Source organism: Mugil cephalus, chromosome 17 (assembly GCF_022458985.1).
Source record: "Mugil cephalus isolate CIBA_MC_2020 chromosome 17, CIBA_Mcephalus_1.1, whole genome shotgun sequence".
Classification (NCBI taxonomy): domain Eukaryota; kingdom Metazoa; phylum Chordata; class Actinopteri; order Mugiliformes; family Mugilidae; genus Mugil; species Mugil cephalus.
In genome coordinates, this window is record NC_061786.1 from 13459413 (window position 1) to 13471265 (window position 11853).

General features: G+C 43.8%; 1 protein-coding gene across 1 annotated transcript; it reads left to right on the plus strand.

The window, feature by feature from the left end:
* The first annotated feature begins 2489 nt into the window (after positions 1 to 2489).
* grhl3 (grainyhead-like transcription factor 3) lies at positions 2490 to 11599 on the plus strand. The gene is made up of 15 exons (XM_047612025.1): positions 2490 to 2645; positions 4106 to 4280; positions 4393 to 4451; positions 5255 to 5531; positions 5623 to 5862; positions 6461 to 6572; positions 6689 to 6783; positions 7374 to 7532; positions 7636 to 7711; positions 7802 to 7926; positions 8739 to 8764; positions 8870 to 8955; positions 9057 to 9142; positions 9256 to 9320; positions 10515 to 11599. The coding sequence occupies exons 1-15, from the start codon at positions 2629 to 2631 to the stop codon at positions 10630 to 10632; spliced, it is 1716 nt and encodes a 571-aa protein (XP_047467981.1). The 5' UTR covers positions 2490 to 2628; the 3' UTR covers positions 10633 to 11599.
* The last annotated feature ends 254 nt before the right edge of the window (positions 11600 to 11853 follow it).

An 11853-nucleotide genomic window follows, 5' to 3' on the forward strand; every position in this document is an offset into this window, starting at 1 on the left:
ACTTTCAAACGCAACGGAGTGACTTTGCACAAAAACGCACTTTCTTTTTACTCAAAACATTTTGTTTAAATACGCACTTCTGCGAATTAGACTAATAAAAGAGAAGCGGAAGGACTGTCACTCAACTAGCCTTTAATATCACAGATATTTTGCTCTTTTGAGAAAAACTAAAATATTTTTGTTGTTAGTGTGTGAATGGAGAGTGTACAAAGAGAGTAGCATTGAATTACACAGACTCTCTTTAATGGAAACTTCCTTTCAACTTTCTTGAAAATTGTTAGGGAATGCTTTTAAAATCGTGGACTTGCATCTCGATTACAGTGATTTTGAAATCCCTCATTCTCGATTGAGCTGATCTCCCTGGTTCTTTAAGCCACATTTATAGTAAATGTTCCCTTACTTTACAGCGCAAACATCCGGCATAAAAGGGTGGATGTTAGGGATTTTTCTCATGGCTACAGAGGAGAGGGGAACCAGGGAAGATAAAACATTTTGATGTGTTACTTTCACAGCACTAATGAGGGACAATCATAACAAAGACAGTGTGAGAGAGAAAGAAGAGACTGAGAGCAAATAGTTCACACCCTTAACGAATCGAGAGAATGTGGAAAAGAGACATGTCATCACGACTTTCCCCACTTTTTATGCCTCCTTTAAGACTTTGACATTCTGTCATTCACTCGCCGGGTTCTTTGGTGAAGCACATATGCACACAGACCTCGGGGATGGGCTCGCATAACTACGCGTTTTAATTATTATCATGAACTTTCAGGACAAATGCACGGTGGAGTGACGAAGGCGTGTCCTTCACAGAAAATCTATTTCTTTCTCTTTCTATTTTGATTAAGTGCCAAGTTGCCCTGTGGGCTCTGCGTGTATGTGTATGTTATGTTGTGAAGGCGTGTGTGAGTGTGTGGGCAAGCTGCACAGCACGCAGCCGTTACCACGCCAGATTCCCTCAGGTGTCAGCGGCAAGAAGTACACACACACATGAATGTATACACAAATACATATAAGCAGCTTAATACCATCATAAACTCTGTGTGTGTGTGTGTGTGTGTGTGTGTGTGTGTAGAAGAGAGTGGGTGTAACATTCCTGACAGACATAAAGACCTCTCTGCTGAAGAAAATGTGTGTTTTATTGTAAGGACATTGTGACAGCTAACGTTTCTTCTCAATGGGATTTCCACAGTCTACAGTTTACACCATTGCAAAATCAGCTTGCACTTATTCCCACCTCCCCTCACCTGGATCTTAACGTTTCAAAGGAAGAAGTTACATCATCTCAGCAAACATTCTGATTTTACACAGCTCCTGCACAATACAGCTTTTATTCCACTATACTGTGTTTGATGCACGGCTGTGCTGTGGGAATGGATTTGACTTGATTTTTACTTATTGCAAATGCACAATACATGTATTCCGTGTAAATGCACAAATGCCTCACTGTAAACCATGCCACATGCATGTAGAAATACTACATATACTTATTAATCCTGCTTACATTTACACACAAACTATATCTGGTGCTGTATGTAACAGCTTAGCCACCTTCGTTTCTTCCTTATTATCCCTGTGTCCCATTTAATAATATAGAGAGCAAACATGTCACTTACGCGAAAAATACGTTTAACTCAAATATATTTATTTATTTATTCTTGTTGCTATATCTTATCTAATTTGGAGTAATGGTCTTGAATAAAAATCTGTGTTTAGTAAAGGTATTTCATTTCATTTTAATTTATTAAACTTTTACTTTTTTACTTTTACTTTTGTTTTTGTTCTGTTGTTTAACCGTCTTACATTTATTATTTTTTTACTGGCAGTTTTCAAACGTGCTTTTTATTATACTTTATTTAATTTTTTTCCTTTATGAGCAAAGTTTCAAGCAATTTCCCCTCAATAAACTGAATCAATACACTCTTTCAGAATTACTTTATTGATCCCAGGGGGAAATTGCTTACTTATCTAAGTCTATGTCTTAAGTTTGCAATTTGTTATTCACAATTTAAGGGGCTTTACAGTTTTTTTGTGCTAAAATCTTAATTAAAAAACTGTCCCCTGTAAGCCTTTAATCCCATATCTTTGCTCCTTTGCATCAAAGAAAGCAAAGAAACCAAAACCCGTGGATGACATGGAAATCAGTGGTGAGAGTGAAAAATGATACTGAAGAACTATTAACATGTTAAAGCTGACTTCTCGGCTTCCCTTGCCTTTCTCTAAATCGTTACCGAACATTTCACACCTCCGGGATCCCCAATCTCGCTCTTTTGTCCGGTACGTTAATGAGACCCGGGGCACCCCTGCCTTGGATTGTGATGCAAAGTGCCGCCCCGGTTGCACACACTCATACACATGCGAGCGAGTTTCCCTCCGGCCAGGGAAGAGTTAATGATCCTACACCTGTCCTATCAGACACCTGTTCCAGAGCCCTCAGCCAATCAGAGCAGAGAGGGAAAACTCTGTGTGGGCATGAAATAAATCTGAGGGCCTGCACAGAGAGAAATCACAACACTTGACTCATCTGTGTGTCACTGCTCTTCCCTTGCTACACTGACACAGATAGACAGACAAACGGCGGAGAGTTGAAATTAAAGGAACCTATTCAGGCGGACTTGTACTGGAGACATGACCAAAGAGACCGAGTAAGTTCTTCTGAGGATTTTTATTTATCGACATGTGTCACTCATCAGGCTTTTGTGTGTGTGATTTTTGTTAAAAGAAAATATTTATTGTAATACGCTGAACGGTTTATACAGGATTCCAGTGTAAGGGACAGAACCCCCCCTTGTTTTTTTTTGTTTTTTTTTTTTGCAATGGGACCCCCATGTGAAAAATCCGTTTTTAAAAGGGGGTGGTGTTTTACACGGGAAACTGATACGGATAGTCTGAACGCACACACATAAAGTTGAGAACGTGGTTGTAGTAGTGAGTCTGTTTCAGCTCGTGTCGTCACTCACCTAGGGGCCACCGAGCACAAAAGGAGACCGGGAAATAAGAATCTCCTCTTGAGGTGTTGGACGGGGACAGGGGGGCAATGAAAGCATGTAGTGCATTGAATTACATAATGGAGAAACCTTAGACACGAGCCCCCCCTCCCCGTTCCGTTTCTGCTGTCTGTGTAAAATGGAGAATAACTCGGAGAGTTGTGTTCATTTGTTTCCGAGGCTGCCGAGCGTGAGGGGGCAGGTGCACCTTTTGAACAGGTGTGCGGGTTTAACATTAGAGAAACAAGCTTAAACTAGTGCCGCGTTCGGGTGTCAAAATAAGTTGCAACCGCTTTCCACGCTGTAACATCTCCAGGCGCCGTCCTGTTAAAACGCAAATACCCCTCCATTAATCCTTGTGAGAAAAGTCGGGATTCTTCCCGGAGTTTTGATTCAGCTGTAGTTGCCTACACCTGTGGTCTTTACCTCTCTGTCAGCACATTTGATTAGCTGTTTATCCAAGCTAAACTGCAGCTATTTGTTCATTAGCCACTTCAATCAAACACCAAAGGAGGATTATCTAGTCGGGCTTGATGCTTACAAACCACTGTCACTGTCCAAACAAATGCAATCCTGAGAATTCCAGGCTGAATTTTTTCTTGGCAATGAAATGGAAAACCGAGTCTCACCTCAGGTTGGCGGTTGTGGGTTTCTATTTACAGGATAAGAAAATCTTGACCGCTGTTTTTTTCTTTTCTTTCTAAGGTCTATGCAAATAAGACAGTTTATACAGGTTTCAGGAATGTAGCGTCTTCTTCTTTCACAACACTGGAAACCACTGAACGCTGCTGCTTGCGTGTTTGTGTTTACCGGGGGCCCTTGACAAAAAACATTTCTGACACCCGCTCCTTTGAGGGATGTTACTCAGCTCTGTTTTGCAATCGAAACCATTCATGCTAAAGGGCAAGTATGTGCAGTGCTCCGAGGCTAAGGTACCGCTAAACACCTGCTTAATCTTGCTCTGTCAGGCCCCGTTTGTCAAACAAGCATAGGTTAACATTTATTCCGTGCGTATGGATATCAACAATCTTTGAAGAAAGGTTTTGAGAGTGCATTTTGATTTGTTTATCACAGACGATCTGATTGCTCACTGTCAACTCTTTTATCTCTCACTTTAGGACTCTGGGACTGGTCGTTCAGAACGAGATTTTCAACTATAACCAACACACGAACTACATCATGGACTCCTGGCCCTACCTGGAGGGCACCGTGCCTGAGGTGAACCACTCCAAGCCCAGACTCCACCCAGGAGACGACCTTGCAGCCTTAACGATGCTTTATGAGCAGTGCAGGGTATGTGGATCATGTAGAATTAGTACTTCAGGGGGAAGCGAGCTCACCGAGCTTTAGCTTTTGACGCAAGTTTTCTCACTTTTGCTCATCATTTTTATGTATTTAATTCCAGAGCCAGAAAGAACAGAAAAATTCTGCCTGCAACCGGAATGTCTGCAAACCAACAGAGAGGTAAGGAACGGACGCAAAATCCATTTGCTCACCAAACTGCTGTGGCTGTGACGTTCATTTTGCATATTAATTGCAACTATATTCGACCCCCACATTTGCCAAGTGGCGAACACATGAAATTCCCAGCTAAATCATTACTGCAATCATTTTTTTTTTTTTTTTTTACGGCTGGCTGCGTGATCTGGTAGTTAAATCAAGTTTATTCTCGCTTGTCACCGAATTTAATTTATTGGTGTAATAACACGGAATGAGAAAGGCGAGGCTTCGGGAGGTTGCAAACTGATGAGTGGGTAATCCGCTAGTCAAACAGAGTTAGAGGGATTATTGTCTGCCCCTTCAGCTCTCCCATTCTCTCCTTTCTCATCTCTGCCTTGCCTAAAGAGTTTCACAACATGAAGACAAATGATTGTTTTTCCCTCCTGCTGTCCTCCCTGCTCCTACTTCTTGTCCAGTGGGTGGAAAGGGCCATTGTAGTGGGCGCAGTGTTGTCCCCCACCACACAAACACACGCACAACAGAGAAACTCAAACACTGAGAAGAAAAAAGAGCTGGATTAGGGGACAAATAGTTCCCACCCAGACTAAAGCCCCATCTTTCTACGAGTTCCCCGCGCAGTAGTCGTGTGAGACGCATCAAGTGGTTTTTACTGACAGGTGTACGTTTGCACAGGCTTCCTTTGGGCTTCTGTAACATTTAAGGTGCTCCACGTCAGCAGCAATGCTTTCCTTGTTCTGTTGATGCCTCACAAAGATGGCTCTTCTGTTGGAGGTAATCTCTTTCCATTTCTTCCTCCCCATTGCCAGGTGCCTACCCATCCCAAATGAGCTTGTTTCGCTGGAGACGCCCGCCAACGTCATGAAGATTCTCTCTGAGAGCATCCCCACCACTCACCCACAGGAAGTTCTGGGATCTAAGCAGAACGCCCCCCTGTCCATGTCTGTCCCCACCCCCTCCGACACATACGCCACCCTGACCAGTGTTGTACCAGACACTTACGACAAGCAGGACCTCAACAACATCTTTGACTCGCTGCTTCAGAAGTGGCCGGAGACCAGTGCTTTCCCTGACCCCAGCACTGAGGTGAGCTCCAGCCCTGTTTCCCGTGCAGCCAGCTCCTCTTCAGTCCCCTACCTGTTTCTTTTACTAATGCATGTCCCTGTGTGGATTTCAGACTCTCCCCTACAGCGAACCCTTCACTGAAAACCACTCCAGCCCTGTCTACTCAGGCTCCTACGCCAGCTCCCCACCGGAGAGGTTCAGGAGTGAGTTCCAGTTTACCCTCGGCGCTCCCGCAGCCTCCTCTTACAAGTCCAGTGAGCTACCCATGGTGTACCTGAACAAGGGACAGTTCTATCCCATCACTCTCCAGGGAGTGGACAGTAATGCCTACATTACTGCCACCAAGGTGAAGGTGAGTCATGAGGATGTGTCATTGGGACTATTTGTTTTTGCCACATTTGTTTTCGAGTGTCCTATTATGTAAAGCTATTGTTACATCCATCATGGGCCTAATAATACATAGATTCTTTGCATGCCACCATGCCACCCCTTTCCAAATATCTGTTCCACCTCACAGACTGCTCCTTCTGTGACTAACAAACACTGGGCTGGTACCATCAGATCGACAGCCCTATTTAATTTATTCCTCCGGCGGTGTAATGAGGCCAGAGTGCAGCAGAGCACGGCTCAGCTGTCTGACGAGGAGGAAAAAGAAAAAAAAATAGGAGCGGACAAGGTGGAGAGGGGGAGGTGTGGTGCGGTTTACAGCCCTGTTCTTTGTCAAGGAATCAGAGGATAAGAATATACGCAAATATGCGCTAGCTCACTGCAAATAGCCGATGACAATTTTGGAGAATGGAGGGATTTGGAGTGACGAATGAAACCTTGACGGGCTTTAGAGAAGACCTGGGTCATTCTTGGTAGCGTGGGCAGGTGTATGACTTGCAAAGGGCCAGACTCACGAAGGAGGCTAATTTTCTAATTTTGTCTCAACTGTTTTTCCACTTCAGACAGTGGTGATGGCCGTGTTCGAGAATGACAAGAGCCCAGAGATGCAGCTCCGCTTCTGGAATCACTGGCATGCACGCCAGCCAACCGCCAAGCAGAGGGTTATTGACATCGGTATGTTTTTTAATATATGCACAGTCAACCTTCGCATGCACACCACCACAAACACAACGACATATATATATCTACTTTCCAGATCATTTGATAATTAATTTTTTTCTCTTAAACAGCGGACTACAAAGAAGTATTCAGCGGGATTGGCAACATAGAGGAGGTGGCCTTCAATGCTCTCTCCTTCGTGTGGAACCCCAATGAGGAGGCCAAGGTAAGCCCACACGTCCATTGCTGTCATACAGTATCGCATAAATAGTACTTTATATACCATTGCTCCGTGATGGCTCTGGAAAAGAAGAGCAACGAAACAGGTGGAACTTATAAAGGAAAAGAGAGGAAAGGTAGAACAAGGAGGTGGAGGGGGGATGAGAGAAGGAAGGAGTGGCTGCAGAGGGAGGCGGAAGAATCCTATGAATGTGTTTGGCCCCGAGGCGCCTGTCACCTCAGCGGGCGAACGCCACGACAGCTTATGTTTCTCTGTGGCCCAAAGGTGGTAGGGTGGGGCCACCAAACCTGCTGTGGATGGAGAGAAGTAGGAAGAGAGAGGGGGGGGTGGGGGAGTCTCCAGTAAACGTGAGGGCAGAAGGAAGGAGTGAAGGATGGATTGACACACAGGGCAACAGGTGTTACCTGATTTTTAAACCAACAATGCGTGATTGCCTATTTTTATATCAAACTGACTCGGTCTCGCTCATGCCCTCAGATTCTCCATTTGTTTTCACTGGGACACATGAACCATAAATGCATGACTTAGCTTAAATGATGTCAGCGTGATATATGGCGTTTCTTTCAATTCTCTAGGTATACATTGGGATCAACTCCCTGAGCACCGACTTCTCTTCTCAGAAAGGGGTGAAAGGTCTGCCGCTCAACCTACAGATCGACACTTACGATTTCAGCTCGGGCACCAATCAGCTGATCCACAGAGCTGCCTGCCAGGTCAAGATTTTCTGCGATAAGGTACGCCAACTTTCCCCAATTCTCGCACGTAGTGCACAAACTTAAGCAGCTATTTATAGCGGTATTGTCGGTTTATGTAACGTGTGTGATTGTGTGCGTTCAGGGTGCAGAGAGGAAAATGAGAGACGAGGAGAGGAAGAGATCCAAGAGGAGGGGGAAGAACACCAGCGATGCCAACAGTGAGTACTGCAAATAAATTGGAACTTCTTAATAGTCATTTCCTGTCCAAGAGGGCTCAGTCTAATGTGAAAAACGCGCCTTGTTTGCAGCTAACAAGTCTTTAGTGAGCAGCTCCGTGAGCACCGAGTGTACCTTTTTCCAGACCCTGGATGACCACATCACCCAGCCTGTTCTCTTCATCCCAGAGACACACCTCTCCAGTTTACAGCGCATGGTAGGTTGCTCCACTCTCTTCTTTTCCTTAGTTTCCCATCTTTCCCCGTGGGCTACAAGGACAGGCACGAGCGAAGCTGGAAAAAACTGTGGGAAAGTATGCAGTGGGAAAAGTGGGCTGGGAACTGGGGGGAGGGTGGGTGGGTGGGGGAGGTTGAGGTTGCCAGTGAAAGTGAGGCAAACCTGAGTTGAGAGGAGCTAATTGGTGTCGAAACCAGGCACAGGTACAAGCCGCTACAGCTACTGACACAGAGATTAAGCTATGGGGGCTTACACGAAACCACGCACGCACGCACACACACCTGGCGCAACGGGACACGCACGGCACGCCACCCTCATAGTCTGTTTCTTTTGCGCAGACACATTTGCAATAACAGTGCGGTGAGAGCCCTGTTCAGACAGGTCAGTTTTCCCACACTATGGAGTGTAGGGGGAAGTGTAGTGTGGGAGAGCGTGTGTAAGCAAAGACACAGCAGCGCAATAAAAAGAAAATATATATGTATATTTGAGTTCCAGTGTGTATAGTCACTGAAAGTTGAAAAGGGAGCACAAAAATATCCAAGTTATGTCCCACTTTGTGTTGATTGAACTGTCTGATTAAGCATACAATGGGCCTATCTGTGCCTCTCCATCAGTGTCCACCCTGAGTAGAGGTTATGGGAATTGCAGTCTTAAAGGGACGATAACATTCTTTCTTTTTTCATTATGCACAGTCAGTTGTGGGAAGGGGGGACATTAAGCAATGCGTTTTTATCTGCCGAGTTGTGTCTAATCAGATCTCTGGTCTTCTTCTCTTATCCTCTGTCCCTCCAGGCCCCTCCCACTGACGAGAACGATAGGTAAGCGCAGGCCGTAAACACATTAACAGTTGGCTGCCTCTGTCAGGATTTTTGTTTTTTGTTGTCGTAGCTGCATTTCCCTAATGTGATTGTTTGTGCCGCCAGGAGTTCTCTGAAGAGGTTGTACCCAGACAGAGAACAAAATAGTTCTCCTCCAAGCAAACAAGCCCGCAGAGAAGACCCACAAAGAGGTAGGAGGCGACAAGTGCCAATTAAGATAAATAAATAAATTAGTTTTTCTTTTAGCTTTTTGGTGCTAATATATACATATATATTTTTTGCTTTCCATTAGTTCTACTTTACCTGAGGACAAGCACTGAAGAGGTGTTTGATGCGCTCATGCTCAACTCGCCAACACTGTCGGGCCTACGAGAAGCTGTGAGTATCACGTGAACAGCTTTTATTTTTTTTTTAAACTGTATCTCGTCCCTGAAGTGTATCACCTGTCTTTCAGCAGCTAACTGTCATCTCATATTCCTCTCCTTCCTCAGATTTCAGAAAAGTACGGTATGCAAAAAGACACCATTGGGAAAATCTACAAAAAGTGCAAGAGAGGGTGAGTATCCCCTTGTTTCACCGCTACGTTTTTGTATACCAGAAGTACAATTAAAGGAGAGCATCTGACACAGGTGCTTTGCATAAAAGTAGGGCTTAGTTTGTGCTTTAAATCTCATCCTGCTCGGAGGAAGCTCATGTCGACGGACCGGGTTGGTAGGTTAGTTGGCTCGGCCCTCTGGAATGTCTTAATTACAGCTCCCCCAAAAGAAAGACTGAGAAAGGGATGAAAAGATTTCAGAAGTCCTGCAGATGAGTCACCGGCAATTGTTCTTATTTATGTTTTCGTAACCTCATCTATTCAGAACACAAGGAAGCGCCGTTCAAAGAGATGCCTGATTTGATAAAGGCCACAAGGTTTATCGTCACAAGCTAAAGGTTGCGTGGCAAGTTCCGAACGGTCACATTTTCCATGTATACCGACTGAGCAGTGGCGGAGGTCAGATGAGTGTGAGAGGTGCACTCTGGATTATTCTTCTTCTTCTGCTTATAAAAGGAATTCCATTAAATCAGAGCAGTTAGCAGTATTAATAAAATGTCCACCCGATGATTCACCACTTGCAAAATAATTATTATAGTTGGGGAGTGCTCACAACAAGCAGGAGAAGCAAAGGGCGTCGTTAGCTGCAATTACAAACGGCCATTGTCTTTTACCTAAAAGGCTTGAAAGTATAGTTAACTGAGTAAATACTTGTCTGGGCCTCTTGATGTATGATAACAAGGGAGATTAGAAGCAGTTTCTGGAGACCTCCTGACAGTAGCTGAAACACCTTTTGGGCGATTTTTTTTATTTATTTTTTTTCTTCCTGCTGCTTGCTGGCAACCATCACTGCAGGGGGAGCAGCTAAGCTAACAGGTTGGGTTACATTCTCCCCGCAGTTCCCTCCCTCCTCTTGTGCTTTTCAATCAACCCTGTCGCTGCAGGCAGAATGCATGAGCCAGTGGTTAGCTCAGTCATTAAAGCCTTTAAGAAGGTTAGTGTTAGTGTTGTGGAGAAGAAAGACGGTGACCTGATTAGCCACTACTGATGCAGAAGAGATAGCGTGTCACACTACAGTGACATGCAACGCATTTTTTGCACACTTTTGAGATAAGACTTAGCTTCCACCAGGTTAACATGTGTGTTCATCATCTGCTAGATCTTTCTTTCTCCTCAATCCCCTAAGCTCACCCTTTTTGCTTTTCTTCCCATCAGGATTTACGTCAATATGGACGACAACATCGTTGAACACTACACCAACCAGTCGGCCTTCCTCATTGAGATGTCCGAGGTGGTCAACGGTCAGTTCCAAGTCACTCTCACTGAAGTATGAGGAGGAGGAGGAGAAGACGAAGAAGAAGAAAGCTGCCATTGAAGGATGAAGAGACATAGCTGCCAGTTAAAAACCATCTTCTTAAAGCACTGCCCCAACAGAGACAATGTAAGCGGTGGTTGCCAAAGCCAAGAAGAGAACTGGACTGAGCGGACCTCTCCAGTTTTTCTGATTTCAGATTAAAAAAAGAAAATTATAATGTTACACCGTTTCCTATTTTTGTAAATACCACTCCACCCCTTGATCGTATTATTTGAATTTAATATTGTAACGTAAGAGCAATTATGATCACCAGCGTGTAAATATCTAATGTAAATAGGTTTTAATATGACAGTGTTTTATGAACTAACCATGTGCATGTTGCAATCCATTTTCCACAATTTGCTATGTATTTCAATATTTTTTTATCTTTTTATTTTTAATTTTTTACTTCAGAGAGGTCTGTGCATAATTTGCGTACAGGATATTCATATTTCCAGCATTTTTTTAAATTTTTTTTTTTTGCTACTCTCGCTGCTTTCAGTGTATTCATCATTTCTCCTAGAAAAGCCATTGGTGCGTTTGCTTTACACACAGTCACCGCAAGGAGCATCTTCCTGTAGGTTCCTTCTAGTTTCACCAGATACTAGGGCGCATTAAGAACCTAGTCAGACATTTCCACCCTTTAAACCACACAAAACTAAGTATTGGCCATCATTTTCCCCCAAAGCTGTGGACATTTCCTGCCCGTTTGGTGTAACCACAGTGGAGTCGGTTCCTTAAAGCCCTGAGGTCAGCCAAAGGACTTTTATGGTATGCGTGTATATATGTGTGTGAGACTTTTTTTTTTTTTTCTTTTTTTCTTATACGCATCATTTCAAAGCGAACATGTATCCCTGCGTTATTTCATTATCATATGATGGCAATTCCGGTTTTATTAGTCCTATGTTGCAACTTTTGTAAGAAAATAAAAAAAAGTGCATAACAAGGTTTTGTGCCTGTCTTGGTTATTCTGATTCAGTGCTTTATCTGGATGGATTATCGTGGCAACAAAGAAAAGATTAGGACGAGAGATGTTTCCTGTGTGTCTGTGCACTATTACAATTAGCCTTTGGAGAAGAAGTGCATATTGGGAAAAACTGCAGACTGCTCCATCATCAGGTCAAACTAAAGTATTCTCATTTTGGTCGATTACCAGCTCTTTGTTTAAAAAAAATAATAAAATAAGAGGCAGCACATAAA